This window comes from Phocoena sinus, chromosome 15, assembly GCF_008692025.1.
Source record: "Phocoena sinus isolate mPhoSin1 chromosome 15, mPhoSin1.pri, whole genome shotgun sequence".
In the NCBI taxonomy this organism is placed as follows: Eukaryota; Metazoa; Chordata; class Mammalia; order Artiodactyla; family Phocoenidae; genus Phocoena; species Phocoena sinus.
The window spans coordinates 1522576-1547947 of record NC_045777.1 but is presented as its reverse complement, the minus strand read 5'-3'; the positions used below and the strand labels follow the sequence as shown (position 1 = coordinate 1547947).

The following is a 25372-nucleotide window of genomic DNA, read 5'->3' as shown; positions in this document are numbered from 1 at the left end:
AAACACCTAAGAGCAGCCAGAAAGGCCTTGGGATTCCATGGTACCTCATTTGGGAAACTCTTCAGAGGGTGATTAGGGCATTTAGCTGAGACGATACACCTAAAGGTACTCAGCCCAGGGCTGGGCACACAGTAAGTGCTCAATAAATGCTAGGGCTGCTACTGAAGCTAGAAGTGGGGCCCATGTCAGTCAACTCTGAGCATGGAAGCCACCACCCCCCCCCCACAGCCCCTCATTCCTGCCTGTTCCAGGGCTGCAGCCCCCACCCTGCTCTTTCTCTCCGCTTCCGTGGGTCAGCTTGCTCCTGCGGTCCCTTCGCGGGGCAGAGTGGCCTCCTGCAGAGGCTATAGGGGGCTGGGGGCAGAGCGCTGCTGAGTTGGGTGGGATCCACCCAGGAAGAGCTGGTTTGCAAAGCTGCAGCAGTGAGGAAGTCGCGGGGTAAAAAGTTTATAAGAGGAATACATTTTTTCTCTTTTGGCAGAATTTAATGGGTGCAGATTGCTCAGGTCCCAAAGCCATGGGGAAAAAAAAAGAAAAAGCCCTTTGCCGCTGCTATTGATAACTTGTCTCTCTCACGTGGTGGGTTCAAAACTAAAAATACTCTTCTCCGACGGCAGGGAAGCCGAGCGCTGTCACGTTGCAGAGGAGACTTGAAAGCTGTGTGGGGAAGGCTCAGCTTGGGCCACGTGAGGGCCGGGGCCCCACCTCAGTGGCCAGCCACCCTCTGCCCACCCAGGTTGCATCCAGGTAGAAGATTCCCCAGCATTCCACAGAAGGGAGCAGGGAAATGTCCTCTCCATGGACCCGGGAGGCATCAGGGAGAGGAGTGAGCCTCGGGCCGGGCCTCCCCAGGGGCAGAGGCCAGGTCAGCAACACCGGGTACCCGGCATCCTTGGATGCCCAGCTCTGCTGCAACTCTGGCCTCACACTGAGATACAGAGACCCATCCAGCCTCAGAAACCTGCTGGGGAAGGAGGTGTGAAGCCGGGGAAAGACCAGTAGGCCGAGGGCAGGGCTGGCACCACACCGCTGGCCCGCTCCGCAGGGTGACCCTGGGCCAGCCCCTCTGTTCTCTGAGCCTCAGTTTCACCACTGAAGGGGGAGCAATAGTCTCTGCTGTGCCTTCTGATGTGATGGAAGGAAGGAGGGAGGTGCACGTGGATGTGTCTCCTGAGGGCAAAGTGAGGGTACGTGCTCCCACGCGGCTGGGGCCTCCAGAGCCCAGGACTCCCGGCCCCGCGCCACAGGCTCAGCCGCTGCCCAGGGGGCTTGTGGGCCATGATGTCACCTGATTCTGATTCAGAAGGAGTTGGGACAGGGAGGCTCCAGTCATCCTCGCCTGGGGTGGAGGGAAGGTCACAGGCAGACGTGACTGATCTGGGAGCAGTTCTGGTGAGACCAGTCACCCCAAAAGTCATCTACTAGCCCAGCACTTCTCAAACTCTGAGAGTGCACACACGGATGGACCCCTGGGGTCCTGAGCAGACTCTGGGGCCAAGCCAGGCCCGAGTTCTCAGGATGGAGGGGGACAATACGATGACCCGCCCCCTCCCCACCACAGGGCAGGGATCAGCTGATATCGTGGCCGTGAGCCGCGCATCCCCCTACACCGGTCCCAGGAACACCTGAGCACCTATTTCAGATGCAGATCCTGGTCCGGGAGATATGGGCAGGGCTCTGCCTTTCTGACAAGCTCCTGGGCTGTGCCAGGCTGCTGGGTGGCAGGAACGCACTGGGTCTGGGCCACTTCCTCATTGCAGGTCCTGGGTGAGTTACTTCCCCTGCTGAGGCTCAGTTTGCTCATCTGTACAGTGGGAATGATGACACAGCGTGTTTATTTGATTGGCGGTTGTAAACATGAAACTGGATGAGGCATGTAAATCATGGGGCACTGGCTAATGTCAGCTGTCATCACCATTGTCATCATTATTGCCTGGTCCCAAACCCTCTTTGTCTGCTTTTCTGCTCCCATCTTTCATCCCATTCCTGGAGAATTTTGCTGGACTTGGCCGCCTGACCCAGTGAAGGTCATGAAAAATGCTCCTGATTGGTCCCAAGGCACCCTCCTTCCAGCCTCTAACTGAAGGACGATTCCTGCCCAATTCACAGGGACCAGGAAAGAGGACGCAACAGCTGACCCTTGGAGCCCAGTTTATCGCATCTGGTTAAAGGGGATAAGCCGACATCCCAGCCACGGGACCCATCTGGGATCAGAGCCCACTCCTACCCCTCAGGCCAGGGCAGAGATGGCCGCGCTCAGCCCTCAGTGATCCGTGGGCGGGTGGGAGGCTCATCCACCCCCGCCTCTCCTCTGGCCTGAGCTCTCTGATGCTGCACTCACCCCTGGAGTTCGTGGCCGAGAGCTGGGCTGGTGCTTGGGGCTCAGAGTCTTAAGAGGCTTGTCAGAGTGAGGGACCTGCGCTGGACTCAGGCCAGGCGCACGAGGGAAGCCGTGGAGCATCGCCGTGGCAACCGGCCTTGTCCTTGTCCTGGCTTGGGAGACTGCACGCTGCACCCTTCCCTCTCCAGCCGGTGTCAGTTTTTTCACAGGTAACCATGGCAATGCCTTTGTTTCCGAGGCCTGGCCCCGCCTCCCTCCCGGCTTTTCTCTCCAACAGTGGCTGGGAGAGCTCCTTCTCAGTCCCTGCACGTTTCCGGGCTCCCGCTGACAGTGGGCCCACCAGTGAGCTGGGGCCAGACCCTGGCATGGGGATGACTGGCTTTCTGGGCCCAGAAATGCAGCCTGGGCCGCCGCCCTGCCGCACGTGCTTCTGCCCCGCTGTTTACAGGAGGCAGCTTCATCTGCACGGGGGCTGCAGAGGCAGCTGCAGTCCAGCACCCCCCCCCCCCCGCGCCCCCGCTGGCAATGAGGAAATGTTCTGAGGAGGGAGTGCAGAGGCCAACTGGGGCTAGCTGTGTGGAAGACGCGGTGAAGGGCAGGAACCTCAGAAAGCGCTACGTGATCAGGGGTGGTCTATCAGCACTCTTGTGGCTCCAGGGTCCCAGCGATGCTTTGGTACCACCTCCAACTGGCTTAAGCAGAAAGGAAGACGTGGCCACTCACATACTGAAAAGTCTAGGATAGAGCTTGCTGAGGGTGCGGCTGCTTCCAGGAGACCCAGGGGTATTTGCTCTTGCTTTCCTCTGGGTTGGTTTCATTCCCAGGTGCCCCCTCCCCTAGTGGAGACATGGTGCCCATCAGTAGCCCCAGACTTATCGATGCATCTTTCTGTCACCTAGCCCAGCTCTGTGGAGGTCTGTGACCTCAGTTTTCCCTCTGGCCTGAGCTCTCTGACCCCCAGCAAAAGTCCCAGGACTGACCTTCACTGGCCAGGACAGGGTCACCTGCTCACCCCTGATCCAATCGCTGTGACTCTCAGCAGCCAGCCTGATCCATGTTACTCCACCCACCCCAAACCAGACCCAAGATTTAGATGGGATTGGGTGGGAGAAACCTGGTTTGCAAAGGAAAACCTTGGTACTCATAGGCTCAAAGAGGTTAGTTTACTTGCCCACGTCCATACAGCTAGCTGGTAAGGATGCAAGCTCGGGTCTGACTCCAGAGCTTCTGGGCTTAACCATGGCGTCACTACGGGTCAGTAAGAGCCCCCAAAGGTTTTAAACAAGGGAGTGAACGGTCAGGGATGCAGCCTGAGGGTACACTGGCGCCGGGTTTCGGTGAGTGGTGAAAGGCATGGTACGGAGGGTGGACGGTGGGAAGCCCTGAAAGATGCTTGAGCTGAGGAAGGCAGCTTTAGGAAGGTGACTCCCGCCTCCGCCCGTCCCCGGGGGTTGGGAGCGGCAGGCGCAGAGGACTCAGCGCGCCACGCACCCACGCCCCGGCCGCCCGACTCGCTGTTTGTAAACTCAGCTCATCCAGCCACGCCCCTTCCTCCCACCCGCCCGCCCCTTTCGGGTCAATATCTGCATATCCCCGCCTCCCCCTGTCTTGATTGGTTACCCGAGCCGTCACTCCTCCGCGTGGGCCGGACTCCCATGGGGCGGGGGGCGGGGCCGATCAGGCGGTGCTATTAGCATACTCCCGCCTCCCGGCTCGGCCCTCGGGCCGGGCGCTGATTGGGCGGGCGGCGGCCGACGCGGCGGCGCCGAGCGCAGTGAGTGGCGGGCGCCGGCTGTCAGTCGATTGGGCAGCCGGCCGCACTTCCGCCTTGGTGTCAGTGGGTCGCGGGCCTGCGGGGCGGGGGCGGGGCGGGCAGCGGAGCTCGGTCGGCGCTGGAGGGATCGCGGTCCAGGTGAGTGACCCGGCCGGGACCCCGACCCCGAGTTGCCTGGGAACGGCGCCCGGCATCGGGCGGGCGGGCCTGGGCTGCGGGCGGCGGGGAGGCCGGGCCGGGACGAGTGGAGCCGGAGGCCCCGTGACCCCCGCGCGCCGGCCGGGCCCCGACCCCGGCCCCGGCCCGGCCGGCCCCCCGCCGCCCGCCCGCCCGCCCGCCCGCCCGCCGGCCGCGTCCCGGCCCGGAGGAAACTTGGGAGGAAAGTTGGCTGCCGGCGGCGGGGGCGGCGGGCCTGGATACCGGGCGGCCGCCCAGACCCCGCGTCGCCGGGCAACTGCGGCCCCGGGCCGCACTGCCGGACACCGCACCCGGAAGTCGGCTGGAGAGCTGGCCCGGGCGCCCCTCTCAGCGGCAGGGATGAGTCGGGGGCCGCGATGGGCAGGGGCGCTGGGACGCCCGACTTTCCCTTGTGTCTAAGGTAGGCGGCGCCCGCGGTCAACCAGTCAGGAAGGGTCCAGGGTGAAGAGTCAGTGTCCCCGCTCGCGGGGCAGCCCTCCCTCCGCTCCCCTGCCCGGGCGACCACCTGTGGGTTTGTCTCGACCCTGCAAGGTGTTGTGCTCGTGTCCACCCCTTCCACTGCTCTTCGTTTTGTTTTTGTCAACCTTAGCAGACTGTACCTGCTGTGGAGAGCTCTTTACCTAACACATATGTTAGATCAATTAGATTTGTAATCTGATTTTAAAAGCTTCCTTCTGTTTCCAGTTACATTCCAGAAATCAGCAGAATAAATCTTGAGACTTTATAAGCCCAGAACAGGACTGTTGGGTGATCACCAATCAGTGTTCCCGGGTTTTTCTGGGAGAAGCAACCAGGTGGTGTTACAATGTCCCTGGCCCTCTTGAGTGTGAGGGTCACCTCCCCGGAAGCTGTGTTCCTGTCCCTGGGGTTTTTATACTGACGGGTCAGTCTAGGACAAGCTCTGGACCGGCAGCCAGCAGCTTTTGCACTAGTCCCTTTTCTGGGGCTGCCCGTGCACATCTGGAGACGTGGTCTCACTCGGTTCAGTTCAACAGACATTTCTGGGATGCCCGCTACATGCTTGGCTGCAAGCTGCGGGACCTCTCCATCCTGGAGAGCAGAGGTGTCATGGGACCCCCGTCCTTGTGGCTCCTTGCCCTGGTGGCAGAGCGAAGGCCCTTGCTGACTTTGTGCGCTTGGCAGTGTTTTCCCATCTCTCCTGGCCTCAGTTCCTTCCTCTGCCATGTGTGCCGTTTACCTGGCAGGGCCGATAAGAGCAGCAGATGAAATGCTTGTCTCCAGCAGTCCCTGGCCTGTGGTAGGTGCTCCAAATTGTTCGTTCCCGTCCCCCTTGATGAAGACGGGAACCTTATCGGCTGCACTTCCTCCTTGTCCAGCGCAACGCCTGGCAGGGTGCTGTCATTTAGTACACAGATGACTGAATCTCCTTAGAATGTACCTTTCTCGTTTGCCTTACCTGTCCTTCTGTTAATAACAGCTCTTATCTAAGACGACAGTAATACGTGACAAGTGTTGTTCCAGGACTGCTATAAGCACATTATATTCACTTTATTCATGTGGTTTTCACAACAAACTACAAGACTTGTTCTTAGTTCCATTATCCTTTGTCTATTCATGAGGAAGCTGAGGAACAGAGAGGTTAAGTAACTTACTCTAAATCACACAGTAGTTAGTTATGGATCAGGGATTTGAACCCAGGCAGTCTGGCTCCAGAGTCTACACCCTTAAATACCTCTCTCTACTGCCTTTCAAAAACCAACGTTTTCATTTACAAGGTCCCCTCAGCATTTTTCTGTGGAACATTTAGTTGTGCTACATTACCGTGTGTCAGAACTTTGTTTCTTGCAGCACACGTAACTGATAGGTTTCCATTTTGGGTGAGCATGAATGTTTAGAAAACCGTTTTATTTCTTCTCAAATAAAGTAGTAATTCTCTATCTGGCTATCCAAGATTTTGCTGAAATACCCCACCTGCTGCCCCGTTCCCTGGTTAGTAAGGAAGTGGTTGATGTTCACGGTGTGAAAAGGGCGAGTTGGCGGAGGAGGGGTGATGATGGATAGACACACTATAAAGCGTGAGGTTGTGATTTTGAATTCATTTCTGAGCGAACTTAATGTGGTGAACTTAAAGCCGTAAACCATGTACTTAGGGCTTTCCTTTCTCCTCCCATGTGCATTCAGAGGGGTCAGCTCTGGTTTAACATTTTGATGAGCAGTGTTATTTCAGTGTTTAAAAAGGGCCACTCGACCTTCGTCCTCGTGCCTCTTATCCATGCCTTCCAGGAAATGCTAGCAAATGAGTCTTGGATATGCACTTAAAACTAGGTCGACTTTTAAAATCTTGTTATATTCAGCTAATTACGAAAGTGACAATTCTTTTTCTGGTGGCGAAATTTTGGAAACGTTTTATGTGTTCTTATACTGTCTTCAAATGATTTCCTTAGTATTCCTGTGAAAAGCCAAGGCCGTATCTTTTCCTAGGAGTTTGGCTCTGGTGGGTATAAGGTGTGCAGGGCTTGCATCTTTGAGCAAAAGCTGTGATGACCGTCCTCAGGTGGCTAACATGTTCCACTTGAGAGTCTAAGAATCTTTCCGGAGGTGGCCTGGGGCTCTCAGGTTTTGGCCCCATTGCTCTCTAACTTTGATGGGAGGAAAGTTACTTATCTGCTCTTGCCTCAAGGGCGTTGGCCTGTAAAGTGGGTTATTGCCAGGAATATAGGTGAAAATGTAACCTGAGAGGCTCTGGTATTGTAGTAGGTGCTGAGTAGACCTTCTGTCCCAGACCTGAGAGCACTGAAATTGACCCCACCCGACAATGACACAAACAAATGCGGTGCAGAAGTGCAGCTAAGGAAATCTTTGGTAGGTAGGTTTGCAGTTCTACTCAAATGAGCTACAGTAACATTTCTATGTTATGACTATTCAAGTGGGGTTGTCTTATAAAAAGACCCCTGGACCCATGCAGTACCTCTCCTGAGGACTCAGGATGGAACGCAGACAGCGGGGTGAGGTTTAATTTCTGAAACTTGGTGCACTTTAAGGTTGAATGATAGCTTATTGAGACTGGAAGGAAGTTAGTATTTGAACACTATTGATTGTTTACAAATACTTAAATCCTAAGAATTTTTAATATTTTAGGCTCTAGTTGGCACTTTAAATGCACTTTCCATGTACAGTGATTAATTCGTGTCTCTGCTGCAGTCAGATCCCAGTCAAATCTGCTGATAAATCCCAGGCGTTGGCGTTGCAGCCGTGTCACGCTCTGGCTGGGAGCGTGTGTGGAGCATCGGCCCAGCCCTGCAGCTCCCCTTAACAAACGCATAATGAAATGGTCACTTCGACGTGTCCGTGAACTTTGTGGCGCTTATTTCCTTTTCCTTCCAAATTCAGAAAAGAACTCAGGGTCATTGGGCAGAATTTCAAAGCATCACCATCTTTCAGCTGGATCTCCCGGTGGTGCAAATACTGTAATCTCTGCAGTGAGCTCAACAGTGGAGGCCCGCCTTCAGAAGGGACTGTGTGTGAGAAACACAGAGGTCCGGCGACTTCTGCCGGGTGCTTGTGTGTCTCTTTCTTCACTTTTTCATTTCATCAGTGGAATTCTTGCAGGATTTCTTTTGAGACACAAACTCCCACGTCAGTGCTGGCTGGCTCGGCCCTGGCCCTGTAGCCTGGGAGCCTGGTGGGAGCGTGCACACTGTTGAAGGCTTACAGGGCCTGGCACTCTCTCCTGGGCACACACACACACAGCCTCCCTGTCTGTTCAGGACGCCTCCGCACCCCTGGGCGCCGGGGTCACGTAAGCAGAGGGAATGGTCTGTGTGGCTTTGGGTTGGGCAGACCTGTCTGACCTCTGAGCTCATACCTTTACCAGAGGGGTGGGACCACCGGCCTTAACAAGTGCCCAGGGAAGCACCTGTTCCAGGCAGGACGCGGGTTCTTGGGGGAGAGCCTGGCATGAGGAATGGTCTTGTAGGGAAGTCGTCCTGAATCCAGGTTCTAGAAAAGACGATGGTCGCCATGGGGGCAGGGGAGGCTGTGTGTTTTACTGAACAAGCGGAAGGCTGATTGTGAGAGAAGATCAGCTGTGACCTGGCGCCTGTACCACCGTGCTTGGCTGGAAAGTGACTTCCGCTGTCGCTTTAAACCAGGTAAGCATGTGATTTGATGGCCAAACTGTGAAACTTTGAGGGTGGAAAGGAGCACCACGAAGAATTCTAGCGGTGACAGAATTCTCCGCGGGGCGCCCTGTTCGACATGCGACAGGGGAGAACCAGAGCCATCCTGTCCCTGACTTGGTACCAGTGAGGCACCAGTGCCTGTGTTCTAAAGATTAACTGTGGGGCGTGTTCTAACACACGAGGGAGAGGGTAGGGGGGTCCCGGGGCGGGGGCGGCTCCAGAGCGCTGCCCTGGGCTCTGTCTCAGAGGCAGGGCACTGTGGGTTCGGTCCTGAGGCTTCTCACCAGAAAAACCTGCGGAACTCTGTAAAAAGTGTAGGCTCACGGCCCAACCCCGCCATGGGGTGCTAACCTGTTTTGCATCAGGGACCCCCTCCTTTGAGAACTGAATGAAGAGTCTGAGTCGTGTTCCTGGGGGAAAATGAACACAAACAGAATTTTACAATTTTTCTCTTTTTATTTGTTTCTCTTTTTTTTGCGGGGGGGGGGGGGTGGTTAGAAATTTGTGGACTTCCCTGACCTTGGTTTAAACACCCACCCCGTTAGTGCTCAGGAAGCATGGTTAGGGGTGACTGGGGCAGGCGGGACACCAGGTGATACATTTTTCAGCAGGGTGAAACCAGTCAGGGGCCCTCAGCAGGGTGAAACCGGTCAGGGGCTGAGCAGGTCCTACTTGGGCGAGAGCTGACGGGAAGGACCTGGAATAGGAGAGGGAAGTGGGCGAAAGGGCGAGGATGTGAAACCGGACCCTGCCCTGTGATGGAGGTGCCATCTGAAGCATCCTGCCCCACTGCGTCCGGGCCCTTGGTCCTCATCAGAGATGGACAAGCCGTGGGGAGGGGCACTTCAGTGGTCTGCCTTCTCCACGGCTGTCCGCGCGCTGCCTCTGGTGTGGCTGCCGCTCTTGTGGTTTTCTCTGAACACGGGCCCCGAGGCTATGGACGGGCTCCCTGTTCAGAGCTCTCTCACCCACTCCCCAGGCTGCATTCAAACCACTCTGCTTTACTCTGGGTTCCGGAATGATGAGGTTGATTCGGACAAACGCGTCTGCACTAAAGAACATCCATTCATCTCATGCGGTACTTGTTTGCAGTGCTCTGTGCTGGGTTGTAAAAGCGTGTTCCTCGACATGCGTGGTACGTCTTCGGTGCTCACTGTTGCATAGGAAGCAGTTGGTTCGGGGTGGGGGTGTGGCACGGGGCTGGAGGGAATCTGTCGTGAGCGAGGATGTGGGTGGGGCTCTAGGCTCCTGCCGAGTCCCGGCAGGAAGTGTGGCTGCCGTTGCCTCTCCCGGGGGCCGGGCTGGTTGCCCTGTGCCTGCCCTTCAAGGCCTCCCCATTGGGGTGGAGTATGGCAAACAGTGGGCGATTAATGCAGTTGTTTACACAGCAGGAGGTTCCTTTACCTTCCTCAGGTCTGGAAACTTTCAGTTTCTTGCCTGAACCCCTAAGCACGTTGGCCAGTCCGTGTGCCGACTGTAACCTGCTCACTGGCGTGGATGAGACGGGAGGCCTCCTGGGGCTAGGCTGCCCCGGCCCCCGACGCTGACACGCACCCTCAGGGGAGAAGCTTTAAGTTCCCTGAAGCGTTAGGCAGCTGATTTTGTCATGAAGATCGTGCAGCCCTGCAGAAGGCCGGTGCTGTTAAAGCTACACAGACAGAAAACACACGTTTACTTGTTTTGCCCTCAAAATGGCGCTCTGATGGAGCCTCATGCACAAATGGGCTGAACCGGATTCCGCTCGAGTATAAGGAACCAGTGTTCAAAAGGCCACTCGATTCCTCCCCGTGGTCGCCGAGACACGCGTGCGCGGGCGCTCTGCAGATGATGGCCACCCTTTCAAGAGGCTTTGCTGGGAATAGAGTCGGGGCATTTATTTGATTCCACCACTAAGCTTTTACAGACACAGGAATATGAAGGCCTGCTCTTTCTTCAGCAGCTAGCAAAATGCACGTTCAGTGAGTACAAGGTGAGAAAGCCAGGGTGGCTTTGGGAATAAGAATAAAGGGCAGGCTTGGCCTGATGCCCTTCTCTGCGCTCCATCCGTGGCTGGCTGTGGAAGGCTGCGGAGACCGGGCCAGCCCTGCTGCCGCCGCCTGGACTTGTGCGTGGAGGCCCAGCACTGCCGGCTCCGCCTGCCGCCTCCTTCCCACGTTCCTCCCTCTGCTTGGTGGGGCCACTGGAGCTTCCTAGGGCCCCCGTGGTGTCCCAGCCCAGTGAGGCCCTAGAGCGCTCTGTCCAGGCTGGACGCCACCTGCCACCTGTGGGCGGTTGAAGTGGAAGAAATTCAACTGGGTCGCATCACAGAGAAAGAAGCATTGGCTTCCTCTCCACTTGATTCAAATGCTTAAGGTCACCCGCGGCCAGTGGCCACTGCCCTGGGCAGAGCACGTCCGAGCATTTCCAGCATGGCCGGAGGTTCTGCAATGCGGCTCTGGAATCTGTACAGGTTGAGTGTTTGTTTCCAGTTAAGTTTTGTTCTTTTTTTTTTTTTGTGGTACGCGGGCCTCTCACCGCTGCGGCCTCTCCCGCTGCGGAGCACAGGCTCCGGGCGCGCAGGCTCAGCGGCCATGGCCCACGGACCCAGCCGTTCTGCGGCACGTGGGATCCTCCTGGACCAGGGCACGAACCCGCGTCCCCTGCATCGGCAGGTGGACCCCCAACCACTGCGCTACCAGGGAAGCCCCAGTTTTGTCCTTTTACAAAAGAAAGAAAGTGGGCACCGTGGCATGGTGGGCGTGACTAGGACAGGGGTCGTTAGGCATCCAGGTGGGCTTACTTTGCAAAGTGGACATCTCAAAACTGAAAGACTGAAACAGTCAGTGACCATGGAGGTGGTATGGCCAGGAAGCAGTGTCCTCCCTCGGTGGCACTGCCCTGTGGAGAGGGTGAGGCCTCCTGGAGGCCCCAGGGCTAGTGGTGGCCCCGGGCCTCGTGCCTTTCCCGGGAGTGGCCGGGTTGGGAGAGCCTCCCCAGGCCGGCGCTGTCCTCAGGGTGTGTTCCCATCACCTAGCAGCCTCGGTTTCACTTTTCCCAATTTAATTCTCCCATCCCCATCCTTCAGTTCTTAATTCCTCCTGATAATAATTGTGTCCATTGCGTGTTAAACTCTGTGGTTTTCACACTCAGAAGTGACACTGGTTCCACATTTTTGGTGGGCACCCCAGCCTGTGCGCTCTGGTAACATTTAGGCATCACCATAGCATCTTTCTGGGGTGTGACAGGCCAGCCTCAGGCGGCGTGGCCAGGGTGGTCCCTGCCAGGCCGCTCCCTGGGAAGGAGAGGCCCTTGGGGAGGCGCCAGCGCCTTTGGTTTGCTCTGTCACTGGCCTGTGGCACGCTGCTGCTGTCTGCACTGTGCACGGGCCTGTCTGCTTCTGGGACGGGTTTGGCCTTGACCTTAAGAGCTGTGGGGCAGTGAGAGTCTTACGGATGGACCGTGCTCTTGAAGGCTGCTGCTTGCTTGCTTCTGTTTCTGACTCGTTCTTGATGGAAACCCAGTTTTCTGCATCCGGTGGGTTGAGCAAGTGTCCGGTTAGTGAAGCTTGCCGCTCGGCTGAGGCCCTGGCCATGTCTCACCTGCAGTTCTTTGGGGGCACCTGCTCTGTGACCGCCCTCTGAGTGTGACCTCTGTGGGGGAAGGGGGTGGGACCAGGCTTCGTGGAATCTTCTCTGCGGGTCTCCTGGCCAGTTCTTCCACGCCCTGTTCCTCAGTTTCCAAACCCGCCTCCCGCCCTGAGCCACTGCCCTCATAGCTCTTCAGCTCCCTGATCTCACTTGGCCAGTTGCCTTTCCTGGTGGAAACGGGCTGCAAAGTTTATGCTTCATTACACTGAACGTTAGAAGGAGAAACATACCCGGAGGTTTGAGTGTTGGATGGGGTTTGGGCCCTTCTTAGCGAGAGTCTGTCATTTGAGAATATATCAAAGTTCCCAGTGGAACTTTTCCTTTCCAGAGTACTGCTGCATAAGCTTGGCACCCAGAGCGTGGAGCTCTGTGCATAATTGTTCATTTCTTGTTTGTCCTACTTGCTAATGTATTTTTTTGCAATTAAAAAAATTCGGGACTTTCCTGGTGGCGCAGTGGTTAAGAATCCGCCTGCCAATGCAGGGGACATGGGTTCGAGCCCTGGTCCGGGAAGATCCCACATGCCGCAGGGCATCTAAGGCCGTGCACCACAACTACTGAGCCTGCGCTCTAGAGCCCGCGAGCCACAACTACTGAAGCCCGTGAGCCACAACTACTGAAGCCCACACGCCACAACTCCTGAAGCCCACGTGCCTAGAGCCTGTGCTCCACAACAAGAAAAGCCACTGCAAAGAGAAGCCTGTGCACTACAACGAAGAGTAGCCCCCGCTCGCCACAACTAGAGGAAGGCTTCACGCAGCAACGAAGACCCAACACGGCCAAAAATAAATAAAAATAAAATAAAACGAGAAAAAAAATTTTTTAAATTGTGGTTAACATACACATAGCATAAAAATTACCATCTTGACCATGTTTAAGCATGCAGTTCAGTGGTTGTGTCTACAGCCATCACCACCGTCCATCCCCATCGCTCTCTTCATCTTGTAAAATGGAAACTCTTTACCCATTAAACACCAAGTCCCCACCCCCTCCCCCAGCCCCTGACAACCACCTTCTACTTTCTGCCTCTATGAATTTGACTCCTCCAGGGACCTCAGATAAGTGGAATCACACAGTATTTGTCTTTCTGTGTCTGGCTTATCTCACTGGTCAAAATGCCCTCAAGGTTCATCTGTGCTGTAGCATAGTGCAGGAAGGACTTCCTTCCTTTTTAAGGCTGAATAATATTCTACTGTATGTCTAGACCGCATTTTGCTTATCCTTCTGTTTGTGGATGGACACTTGGGTTGCTTCCATGTTTTAGCTATTGTGAATAATGCTGCTGTGAACTTGGGTGCACAAATATCCCTTCGAGACCTTGCTTTCAATTCTTTTGGGTATATACCCAGAAGTGGAATTGCTGGATCACATGGTAATTCTATTTTTAATTTTTTGAGGAACTGCCCTACCGTTTCCCACAGCAGCTGTACCATTTTACATTCTTACCAGCAGTGTACAAGGGTTCCTGTTTCTACATATCCTCACCAAGACTTGTTATTTTCTGTGTTTTTTTTTTTTTTTTGATAGTAGCCATCCTAATGGGTGTGAGATTGTATCTCATTATAGCTTTGATTTTCATTTCCATGATGTTTAGTGAGTTGAGCATCTTTTCATGTGCTTATTGGCCATTTGTATATATGTTCTTTGGTGAAATGTCTATTTAGGTCTTTTGCCCATTTTTGAATCAGCTCGTTTGTTTTTTGTTATTGAGTGTTAGGAGTTCTCTGTATATTCAGGATATTAATCTGTTGTCAGATGTATGATTTGCGAATATTTTCTGCCATTCTGGGGTTGCCTCTGTACTCTGTTGATAGTGTCTGACGCACAGATTTTTAAATTTTTCATAAAGTCCAGTTTGTCTAATTTTTCGTTAATTGCCTCTGCCTTTGGTGTCTTATCCAAGAAATCATTGCCAAATCCAAAGTTGTAAAGGTTTTGCCATATGTTTTCCTCTAAGAGTTTTTTAGTTTTAGATCTTACATTTAGGTCCTTGATCCATTTAGAGTTAATTTTTGTATATGGTGTAAGATAGGGTCCTACTTCATTCTTTTGCATGTGGATATCCAGATTCCCAGCACCATTTGTTGAAGACACAGCCCTTTCCTTCTTGAATGGTCTTGACACACCTGTCACAAATCACTTGATGGTATATGTGAGAGTTTATTTCTGGGCCCCCTCTTCTTTTCCATTGGTCTTTGTGCTAGTACCACATTGTTTTGATTACTGTAGTTTTGTAGTAAGTTTTGAAATCAGGAAGTGTGAGTCTTCTGGCTTTGTTCTCCTTTCTTCAAGATTGTTTTGGCTATTCAGGGTCGAGATTACACACGAATTTTAGAATGGATGTTTCTGTCTCTGCAAAAAACATCATTGGGGTTTGATAGGGATTGTATTGAATCTGTAGATTGCTTTGTGTGGTATTGACATCTTTTTTTCTTTTTTTAAAATTGGAGTACAGTTGCTTTACAATGCTGTGTTAGTTTCTGCTGTGCAACGAAGTGAATGAACCAGCTATATGTATACCTATATCCCCTCCCTCTTGGACCTCCCTCCCACCCCCCAACCCACCCATCCAGGTTGTCACATTATGTCTTTAATTTCTTTTGGCAATGTTTTATAGCTTTCATTGTACAGTCTTTAACCTCCTTGGTTAATTCCTAAGTACTTTATTGTTTTAGATGGTATTGTAAATGGAATTGTTTTTTGTTTTAATTTTTTAGAAAATGTGGTATTTTTAAAAAATTAATTTATTTGACTGTGTTGGGTCTTCGTTGCTGTGCGTGCACTTTCTGTAGTTGTGGCGAGCGGGGGCCACTCTTCGTTGTGGTGCGTGGGCTTCTCTTTGTGGTGGCTTCTCTTGTGGAGCACGGGCTCTAGGTGTGCAGGCTTCAGTAGTTGTGGCTCGCAGGCTCTAGAGCGCAGGCTCAGTAGTTGTAGCTCACGGGCTTAGTTGTTGCGCAGAATGTGGGATCTTCCCGGACCAGGGCTCAAACCCATGTCCCCTGCATTGGCAGGTGGATTCTTAACCACTGTGCCACCAGGGAAGTCCTTATTTTTTTAATGTAAGTGATGGTAGCTGTAAATTTTCCCCTTAGCACTGCTGTCACCGCATCCCGTAAATTTTGGTGTGTAGTGTTTTCATTTGTTTCTAAAGATTTCCTAATTTCACTTGTAACTTTTTTCTTTGATCTGTTGGTTTTTTAAGAGAATTTTTTGTTTTGTTTTGTTTTGGCCGTGCCGTGAGGCTTGCCGGATCTTAGTTCCCTTACTGGGAATTGAACCCGGGCCCCCGGGAGTGAAAGCGCGAGTCCTAACCACTGGACCACCAGGGAATTCCCAAGAGAATGTTACTTAGTTTCCAGAATTTTGTGAATTTTCCATTTTTCCTTCTGTTACTGATTTTTTTTAAATTAATTTTTATTGCAGTATGGTTGCTTTACAATGTTGTCTTAGCCTCCACGCATAACAAAATGACTCAGCTATACACATACAGATATCCCCTCCCTTCTGGACTTCGCTCCTATTTAGGTTACCACAGTGCATTAGGTAGTGTTCCCGGTGCTATACAGTATGTTCCCATCAGGTGTCTGTTTTATACATAGTACCTGTTACTGATTTCTAACTCATTCTCTTAGGGTCCGAGAAGATGCTTTGTATATCTATCATTTAAAATCTCTTGAGAAGTAATCTGTGGCCTAACATATGGTCTGTCCTGGAAAACGTCCCATGTGTACTTGAGAAGAAGGTGTGTTCTGTTGTTGGGTGGAGTTTTGGATACGTCTGTTAGATCTAGTTGGTTGATTGTGTTGTTCAAGTCCTCTGTTTCTTTCTTTATCTTCTTTCTGGTTGATGCTTGCTAATGTATTTTTAAATTACTAAATAAAATTTATATTATTTTGAACAATTTAAATTCAGAATTGATATTTAACCACAAAAGTAGCTTTAGAATCTTCACATTATTTGGTGAGCTTTTCTTTCTTTGTGAAGATCACACCTGCAGGTTGCTGGCCCGTTTTTTATTGCGAAAGAGAAGTAAATGCGCAATTCGAGTCTCTAGTGAGTTGACCGTGGAGATTAACCCCCAGGGCCCTTAGCCAGCCACTTATTCCTCACTGACTGGGTCTGCTTTTCTAAGAAAAGGTAAAGATGGGCTTGTAAGACTTGAATGCAGGTCTTCATGTACGTGGCGGTGGACACTGCGTTTGGAGCCGGGTCCTGGGAGCTCGGGGCAGCGCGGTCGGAGTGGGCACCTTGAAGAGAGCTGGGGGGCCCTGTGGGGGGCCAGGCACCTTGTGCGGACCTGGCAGCAGTGGGGCGCCCTGGCTGGTGTCCCCTGAAGAGGGCGGGAGGGAGCGCTTGGGGCGGGGCTGGAGGAGGGGCCCCGGAGGCCAGCGAAGATGTCCGGCACAAGCTTATTTTTCCGTGTTTTCCTCTAGAGTTAGAAAAGGAAGCAGCTGACCAGAAAGAGCTGATTTTAAAAAAGAAAGCTCTTTTCTGAAGCGCTGTCTTCATGGATCGTTCTCTAAGGGCACAACAGACGCGTCGGAAAAGAGGCTTCTGCTCCCGCCCGCGCCGTCCCCTCCACAGGGGTGTGGCCGGATGGGGGCGGGGCCCACCTCGGGGTCAGAGGCCACTCAGCCGGGGCGAACCGGCGGGTCCTGCAGCCGCGAGCCTTCTGAGGGGGGTCAGGTGGGGGGGAGACTGAGGGGGAGCGAGGATGCCCTGCCCTCTCTGCCCCCAGAGGGCCCCCCACCCGGGAGAGGCCCCCCCATCCAGACCTGGCCTCCTCACCGCCCTCTCGTGTGGATACTCCGTAGCAGTGCCTAGGTTCCACTGGGCAAAACAAAGAAGATACGATGTGTGAATCGCCAGCACTCTGGGTGGGGTTAATTCTCCACCTTGCACACGCGAGCAAGTCTGATGGCTGCTGTGAGGCTTTTGGACGGGGCTCCGGTACTTGGTGAGGGTCGGACCGCGTGGTCCTCGTAGCAGGATCGCAGGGACTGCAGCCATGTCATGGTCCCAGCTGTCGGCCCAGCCTGTGACTTCAGTGTTTGTCCAGCCTGACATCTTACACCCTCATTTTAAAGACTTTCCATAAGTTTGGATTGATTTACTTTTAACATTAGGACTTTTGTTACAGGTGAGGAAGCATATAAAAAAGGAAAATACCATGGCTTTAAACATGCCTTTTATTATGGGAGATTTTAGTTTTTAATAACAAAGGATGTAGTCTTTTATTATTTTTAAAAATTGTTTTTTAAAGATTTAATTTTATTTATTTTTGACCGCGTTGGGTCTTCGTTGCTGCACGCGGGCTTTCTCTGGTTGTGGTGAATGGGGGCCACTCTTCATTGCGGTGCACAGGCTTCTCATCGCGGTGGCTTCTCTTGTTGCGGAGCACGGGCTCTAGGCACAAGGGCTTCAGTAGTTGTGTCTCGCGAGCTCTAGAGGCTCAGTAGTTGTGGCGCACAGGCTTAGTTTCTCTGCGGCATGTGGGATCTTCCTGGACCAGAGATCAAACCCGTGTTGCCTGCATTGGCAGGCGGCTCCCTATCCACTGTGCCACCAGGGAAGTCCCAGGAGATATTAAATGTACAGAGAAGCCACACACCCTGAGTCCTTCATGGATCGGCAGGAACACCTCTAAAAAGTGGGACAGAGAGGGACTTCCCTGGTCCAGTGGTTAAGAATCCTCCTTCCGGGGGCTTCCCTGGTGGCGCAGTGGTTGGGAGTCCGCCTGCCGATGCAGGGGGTGGGGGTTCGTGCCCCCGTCCGGGAGGATCCCACGTGCCGTGGAGCGGCTGGGCCCGTGAGCCATGGCCGCTGAGCCTGCGCGTCCAGAGCCTGTGCTCCGCAACGGGAGAGACCACGACAGTGAGAGGCCCACGTACCGCAAAAAAAATAAAAATAAAAAAATATTTATAAAAAGAATCCTCCTTCCAATGCAGGGGACGCGGGTTCAATCCCTGATCGGGGAACTAAGATCCCACATGCCAAGGGGCAACTAAGCCAGCGTGCCACAACTACTGAGCCGGAGCGCTCTAGAGCCCGCGCCACAACTAGAGAGCCCACTCACCACAATGAAAGATCCCACATGCGCAACTAAGACCCAATGCAGCCAAATAAATAAATAAACAAAGTGGGACAGGGAGTCTGCACAGGAAGGCCGCTGAAAGGCTCGACGCTTTCCTGTCATGTCCTCGTTTTCAAAAGACTGTGTTGGCATCATCCATCCAGTGGTGACCAGTTAATTTCTTTTTCAGCATCTCTGTGAACTCGGGGACTTAAATGTATGGAATGTGTTCCATCCGTCTGGCTGCTCATGGGGCTCACATTGTCCCGTTGTCACAGTGGGAACCTCTGTAGGTTCGACTGAGCCTTTTGACCTGACCCCAGTCCTGCCAGCTTCCTGCTGTCTGTAGAGGGACCCGAGTCCTGGACTGAGCCATTTCTCCTCCAGGAAACACTGGTTCCTTTTAGTGGCTTCTAGAGATCAAATGTATTGCAGGATGTTGTAGATGGGACCTGTCATATCAGAGAGGAATCAGAAGCAAGTAATAACAGCTTCTCTAATTTGCCAAAGAAAACTCAACCATCAACTACTGAGTGAGGCTTTGAATGGGTGTTTCCAGAAGCTGCATAGGTGTCCGGTTCTGCTGGCTGGTTGGGAAGTTGGGAAAGGAAAAGGAAACTCTGGAAGAGCCTTTTGGGGAAGGAAGAGCGGAATGACCTAATGCCAGTTTGTTGCATAATGTAGACGCTCACATGTGCTCAGGATGGAGCCCAGAGATGAGCGCTTTGGAGGTGTCACCAAGCTCTGTGTGGCCACTCCAAGGACGGAGGATGCATCCCCCCTCGGGACCACCCGTTCCTTCACTGCTCTCAGAACCGGAGGAGAGCTCTTGGTCCCGTCGCTACATGGCTCACACAGTTAAATATGGGTCTCTGCTTATTTTCATAAAAAGTCAAACCTTTTGGGATCAGGTTGACCTCTTGCTTCAGTCTCTTGCCATTTATGAAATACTGCACTTCATGATGGGAGAAGTTAATATGCATGAGTTCTACTAAAATATTGAGCTAAAATAATTTTGAGAAAACTTAAGTTGATTACAATTTATACTGATAACAGCCAACTTACACAGCAGTCTTAATTCTCTAGAATTGAAAATTGGTTTCAGGTTGATGTGAAATAAATGTTTTCACATAACTTTGCATTTATTTGTAACCGTTTGTTCCAGCTTCTGGTAAAGATTTGCAGTGGCCGTCAGCGGAAGTGTGTTGGGGCCCCAGCGTGTGGATGCCTCACCTTAGCTAACCTGCCTCTTGAGGTGTCCACGCGCCCCCAGATTAGCCGTTTCACTGCTTCCCTGTATAGCGTAGTGGCTTTTAAAGTAACTTCAGGTAGTGGTTCCTTGTTGACGTGCTGCCCGTTGCCGGATGCGGGTATCATGACTGTTTCCTCTTGTGTGAGATCCGTCCTTTTACTTCTTTGCTCAGATGTAATTGAGATTGACCTCAAGAATGGTGAATGGGTATTTTTAAATGTTTCTAAACCATACAACTTCGGAAAGCTAAGTATACCAAAATGTTTGGGTTTTTTTTCCCTTTAGATCTCCAGTGCCTATTGGATTTTCACCTTAAAAAGTTCAGAGCGTGAAATTTCTTACACTGTCAATGTAGATCCAGTACAATGATTCAGTAGAAGACCCTACAGATCAGGGGGCGCAGGAGCCTGGCACTGAAGGATGAACGGAGAGGAGGAGTTCTTCGATGCCGTCACAGGTGAGCGGAGGGAGAGGCAAGTTCAGAGATCGTGTCGTGAGCACGAAGCCCTCGGACGTAGCCCGGGGACGTGAGGACGGCCCAGGAAAACTGTGTGGAGAGAGAGCTGACATGTTCCAAGGCACCAGCCTTCAGTAAAAGCATGTGTCCTATCCTAGGTTTGGGGGAAAACATCACCTTTGGACCACTAAAGATAACAAGAAAGGGCAACTGTGCTTTAGTCTTTAAGAGTTGCCCTGGGGTGTAAATATTTTTACTGGGATCCTAAGTGAGATGGTCAGCATTCTTATATTATTTATACGTAATGATCAAAAGCGTATTGTCCTGTCTCATAACTGTATCGTGTTTTGCACTGCTTAGAGTCTACCCAAAAATGTAGCTGCTTTAATTTACAACAATTTAAAGTACATTTACCTGCTTTCGCAGCAGCTCTCACCGTGTCAGAGTTCAGCTCACACACCACTGTGAGTGCTGGTACACAGCCTGGTGGGCACAGTGCATGGCGGGGTGGCAGGCGGAGGAGAGGCAGGCTGGGTTGGCTCACATTTGCTTAGAACAACCCCTCCTCGTCCTTTTCCCGCCTAAGGGACAGATGACCACAGGGGGCCCCAGAACTCACGTTCAAGACGCCCCCCTCCCCCCCCATTGTCTGCCTTCCACCCTCCTCGTCGGCAGGAGGGGCATCACTTTGCTTTTTCTAGCGAGGGGTCCCCTTGGTGGAGACGGGCTTCAGGAGACTCTTCCAGCCCACGCCCCCCTCTCAGGTGTGGGAACATAGAAACAGCAGCTCTGAAATATTACTGCCGCCGGGTTTTTCAGCGCTAACCCTCCCAAGGGCAGTCAGAGGGGCACTTCCGTAGTCAGTGCCGAAAGAGCGTGGTGCCCAGCACGGCCAAACGCTCTTTCCTGAGCGCTGTCGCTGTTCCCCGGGACACCTTTGCCGTCCTTGCTGGCGCTCCTGTCTCGTGGAGCCCTGGCCCTGTGCTCCCGGGCGTTCAGCGGCCGTGCTTCTCCCGAGTGAAGGGTTGGAGCAGGTTGAGGGACGGGCAGCCTGAGATTATTGACTTATTCTTGTCCGGAGCCCCAGGGGGAGCAGGCCCTGAGCTCATCGCTGTTTTCAAAGGCTGAACTGCTAAGCCATCTTATCTTCCGTGACGTCATAGCTATTGTGTTCCTCGTAGACGTGTTTTCCTGGGAAGCGTGCTTGTCTGCTTAACCCGCACGCCCATCAGTAGTCTTTCGCAGTTGAATTCCCACCAAGCGGGGTGTTTGTCAGGGAGTCATGCCCTCAGGCCGCCTGGCCCTCGCAGGCTGACCACGTCTGAGACCAAGTGGGCCCGGCCTCGGCGTGGCCTTCTCACCCGGGAGCCTCCTGGGAAGCTCCCTTTCACCTGGGACCAGTGTAGATACTCCGGAAGGTCTTTCCCCAGAGAGGGCTTGAACTGCCAGGAGTGCGGTGTGTAGGTGACCCCATCCCTGCCTCTCCGCACGGCGGGACCTCTCCGCGTGTCCCTGAGATGCAGGCAGAAGAGGCAGATGTCTAGGTGAAAATAATTCCTCGCCTCAGCCCTTTGGTTCCCAAGCAAATAACAGAAAGACAAAAAATATGAAGTCTCCCGATGCAATGAAATACCCAGTCAGTGACTACTTCACTGTTTATAGAATCAGTCTTACTTTGTGACTCTAATTTAAAAAGTGTTTAAACCCAGCAGTTATTAAATGAATGACTTCACGAGGCAATCACTGGGGCTTCCCTGGTGGCACAGTGGTTAAGAATCCGCCCGCCAATGCAGTGGACACAGGTTTGAGCCCTGGTCCGGGAAGATCCCACATGCTGCACAGAGCAGCTAAGCCCGTGAGCCACAACTACTGAGTCCACAAGCCACAACCACTGAAGCCCACGCCCCTAGAGCCCACGCTCCACAATAAGAGAAGCCACTCTAGTGAGAAGCCCGCGCACCACAACGAAGAGGAGCCCCCGCTCGCCACAGCTAGAGAAGGCCCGTGCACAGCAATGAAGACCCAACACAGCCAAAGTAAATAAATAAACAAATAAACTTTTAAAAGATAGGCAATTACTTCCTACAAGAATCAGTACCTTTACTTACTTATTTTCAGTGGTTGTGGCTTTTGGGCTCAGTAGTTGCCACGTGAGGGCTCTAGAGTACAGGCTCAGTAGTTGTGGTGCATGGTCTTAGCGTCTCCGCGGCATGTGGGATCTTCCCGGACCAGGGCTCGAACCCGTGTCTCCTGCATTGGCAGGCGGATTCTTAACCACTGTGCCACCAGGGAAGTCCAAGAATCAGTACCTTTAAATTGAAAGGTTTTAAAGTACACGAAAAATATGTACAGATTAAGGGTTGTAAAAAGTCAGACTAACCCGTCAAAGGTGGGCATCTCTGAGTGATCGGATTACAGATGATTTCAACTTTCTCCTTTGCTTGTCTGTTTTTTCTTTTTCTATAATAAACACGTGTCGTATATTAAAGTGTTTAAGCTGTTAGGTAGCGTTGGCTTCATCAGAGATAAGACTTCAATGCGCTTGTCAGCGAGGAGCTGCCTTGTTTTCTTGGGCACGCACCAGGGTTGTGATTTAAACGAACTTTCTACTTGACGCTGGCCCAGAATCTCAGCCCTGAGGGAGGTCCTCGGAGATAGGGACACCCGTGCAGGGTAACACCAGGTCCATAGGACTGAGCATCCTTAAGCGGGGACTGCTAAGTTTAGACTGGGGATTAGTAGATGTTGCTTTGGGGATAGTTAGCAAAAACTAGAGGTGACAGGCTATTTCAGAAAGCATTGATTATTTAAGAGGTTCATTTTTTTAAAAATTAATTTATTATTAGTTTTGGCTGTGCTGGGTCTTCGTTGCTACATGTGGGCTTTCTCTAGTTGCGGCGAGCGGGGGCTACTCTTTGATGTGGTGCGCGGGCTTCTCATTGCGGTGGCGTCTCTTGTTGCAGAGCACGGGCTCTAGGTACGTGGACTTCGGAAGTTGTGGCTTGCGGGCTCCAGAGCGCAGGCTCAGTAATTGTGGCGCACGGGCTTAGCTGCTCCGCGGCATGTGGGATCTTCCCGGACCAGGGCTTGAGCCCGTGTCCCCTGCATTGGCAGGCGGATTCTTAACCACTGTGCCACCAGGGAAGTCCAAGAGGTTCATTTTTAATATATCCTTTCAAATTCATTGTGTAATAAATCTCAATACTACTGTATTTTGTGCACCTGTCAATATAGAAGAATACGAAGGAAGGTTATTTTTGCGTTTTCTCAAGGAGGCTTATTAGCAGCAGGTTTGTTTATGTTTTGTGTCTGACCATAGTCACCTGGCCTGTCACCCTGGGCCTCGCCTTCCTCTCGGAAATGAGGGGCTGTTATGGGAGCCCTGAGCTCCTCGTGGGCTGTGCCCTCGCTGAAGTAGTCAAGGTCATCGATAGTCAGTGGTCAGGAGCTCCCCACCCCAGCTGGAAGGACTTGCGCTGGCAGCCACAGCTCCCGTCCGGGCCTGCTGTGGAGCAGAACTTGAGTATTTTCAGTGGATTGCACTGGCTGAGTTGAGAGGAAACACTTTCCTTTTCCCTGTAGTCACTGGTCGCTTTGGGAGAAAGCGTTCCCGGTGCAGAAGGGGCACGGAGCACAGCCCAGGGTGGTGTTACTCTTACTCGGCGGATGGGATGGGCCAGGAGCCCGCACGACTGTATCTCACACAAGTCCGAGTAGTTCACTTTCCCCGAGGTTTCCACGTACGTGGCGTGCCCTCTGCGTTCGCAGCCACCGTCTGCTGTTCCGGTTTCTGTTGGCTGGTTCTGGCGGTCCTGGCGGTGTTTGCACGGAGCTCGGACTTAGAAACACGGCGGCAGGTTGTGTGTCAGGACATGACGCGGAGCCTGACTGCGGCTTGTGCGGAGGAGGGAGGGGTTGCAGCCTGAGTTAGGTGACAGCACCACAGAGGTGGCCGCCCCAGAGGGTACGGTCACTGACGACAACAGGGGAAACCTGTCCTAGTGCCCAGGAGCCGCCCCCCACTTAAGGACCTGGAGAGTGTGGCGCTGGTGGCAGGGTGGTGGCCTCATGCGGGGAGCCCCCGGGAGCGGTCCTCGTGCTCCGCCTCGACCTTCGGTTCTTGGGAAGAAGCGTTCATTACTCTGGACGTGTCGGTCAGAAGCACTCTCGAGCTTCAGGTGCCTGCTTGCAGAGTGAGAATTCTTAGAGGTAGGCTTTTCCATCTTCCAAGCCCTGCAGAAGTTACCACTCTGCTTGTCTCGCACAGGCTTTGATTCTGATAACTCTTCTGGGGAATTTTCAGAGGCAAATCAGAGAGTCACTGGCGTGATTCATGTGGACACCAGCAAAAGTAATGGGATTGGAAAAGTTGGGGAGAGGCCTCCTCAAGAGAATGGAATTCAAAAGCACAGGTATGTCATCCCACATGGACGTTTTGGAGTCTCCCAGCGCGCCTGTCCTCGCCCCACATCTGCAGCGGGCCCTGAGCTGGAGGAACATCCGTCCCGTGTCACCTGGGCCCTGCCCCCTGGGCAGACCCAGGGCCCTGTTCAGCCAAAGACCCCGAGACCCACTGGCCCTACGCGTGCTCCCTGGAGATCAGTGATGGCGCCTCCTCAACGTGACCCCCGTCCGTAAGCGGACGGGCGGCCGTCCCTGCCCTGGGGTTGCTGGGGGACTGAGCTCCGTGGGCGCCCTAGCGTTGGCAGGGGGCCTGGCACAGAGCCAGAGGTCACTGGTATCAGACCCAACTGCTAGCTTCACGCAGAGCCGCCTGCGTTTGACGCGTCGACCTCTCACCCCGTGAGTGAGTTTCAGAGGGTTGTTTATTAGCGCAGCGAGGCCGCAGTCCATTCTCTCCCCACCAGCACTGCGTTCTCAGGCAAGCAGATTCTGAAGGGTGACCTAAGCCTTCACCAGCAGAAGTGGGGGACGTAGGCGGGGCAGCCGTGAGTCAGGTGGGTGGAGATGGCGGCCTCTGTCCACCCCGCGCTGTTTGCGCTTCGGCTCCAGGGAGCCCAGCTTCACCCCAGATCTCTGCCCTGCGCTGGCACCCAGTGCCCAGCTGGGGCCCCGGAGCTGTCAGAGCACCTCCTGCCTGCTTGTGCGGCCTGGACCTCTGCTGTCAGCGCCCCGCACCCTGTAGGTGGGAATCTGACTCAAGCTGCCCGAGGGCCCGCTCCTCCCTCCCGTCTCCAGCCCCAGGCCTGACACGCTGGCCTCCAGACGCCCTTGGGTGCCTTCACCCGCCCGCTCCTGTCGCGGCCCCCTGCCACCACTGCTCCTGAACCCCCGGGAGGCGCCTCCTCACGGCTCCGCCCTCCCCCTCCCTTCAGCCACCCCAGGGGGCAGGTCTGATTGTGCGCCTTCCCAGGCACGGCGCACGGGGACAGCGGCCCCTTTTCCTCTTTGAAGAGGCGGTTTGGGTCGTGAACAGTAAGGTTCTCCTCTTAGGCTGAGGACCTGCACCCTCGCCTCTCTCCTGGGGCGGCCCCTCCCGTGTCTGTGG

General features: G+C 53.4%; 1 protein-coding gene across 8 annotated transcripts in view; it reads left to right on the top strand.

Moving 5' to 3' along the window:
* The first annotated feature begins 4142 nt into the window (after window positions 1–4142).
* OSBPL2 (oxysterol binding protein like 2) overlaps window positions 4143–25372 on the top strand; it is a 40260-nt gene continuing 19030 nt past the window's right edge. For 3 of the 8 annotated variants that reach the window (XM_032604351.1, XM_032604354.1, XM_032604355.1), the window contains exons 1-3: window positions 4155–4253; window positions 19692–19863; window positions 24131–24275. In XM_032604351.1, the coding sequence (XP_032460242.1) occupies window positions 19827–19863; window positions 24131–24275 (182 nt within the window). In that variant the 5' untranslated portion in view covers window positions 4155–4253; window positions 19692–19826. Of the gene's footprint in view, window positions 4254–4535; window positions 4714–16979; window positions 17222–19691; window positions 19864–23865; window positions 24073–24130; window positions 24276–25372 lie in introns of those variants that run through there. The other 5 variants (XM_032604349.1, XM_032604348.1, XM_032604353.1 and 2 more) reach the window with 5 other exon arrangements.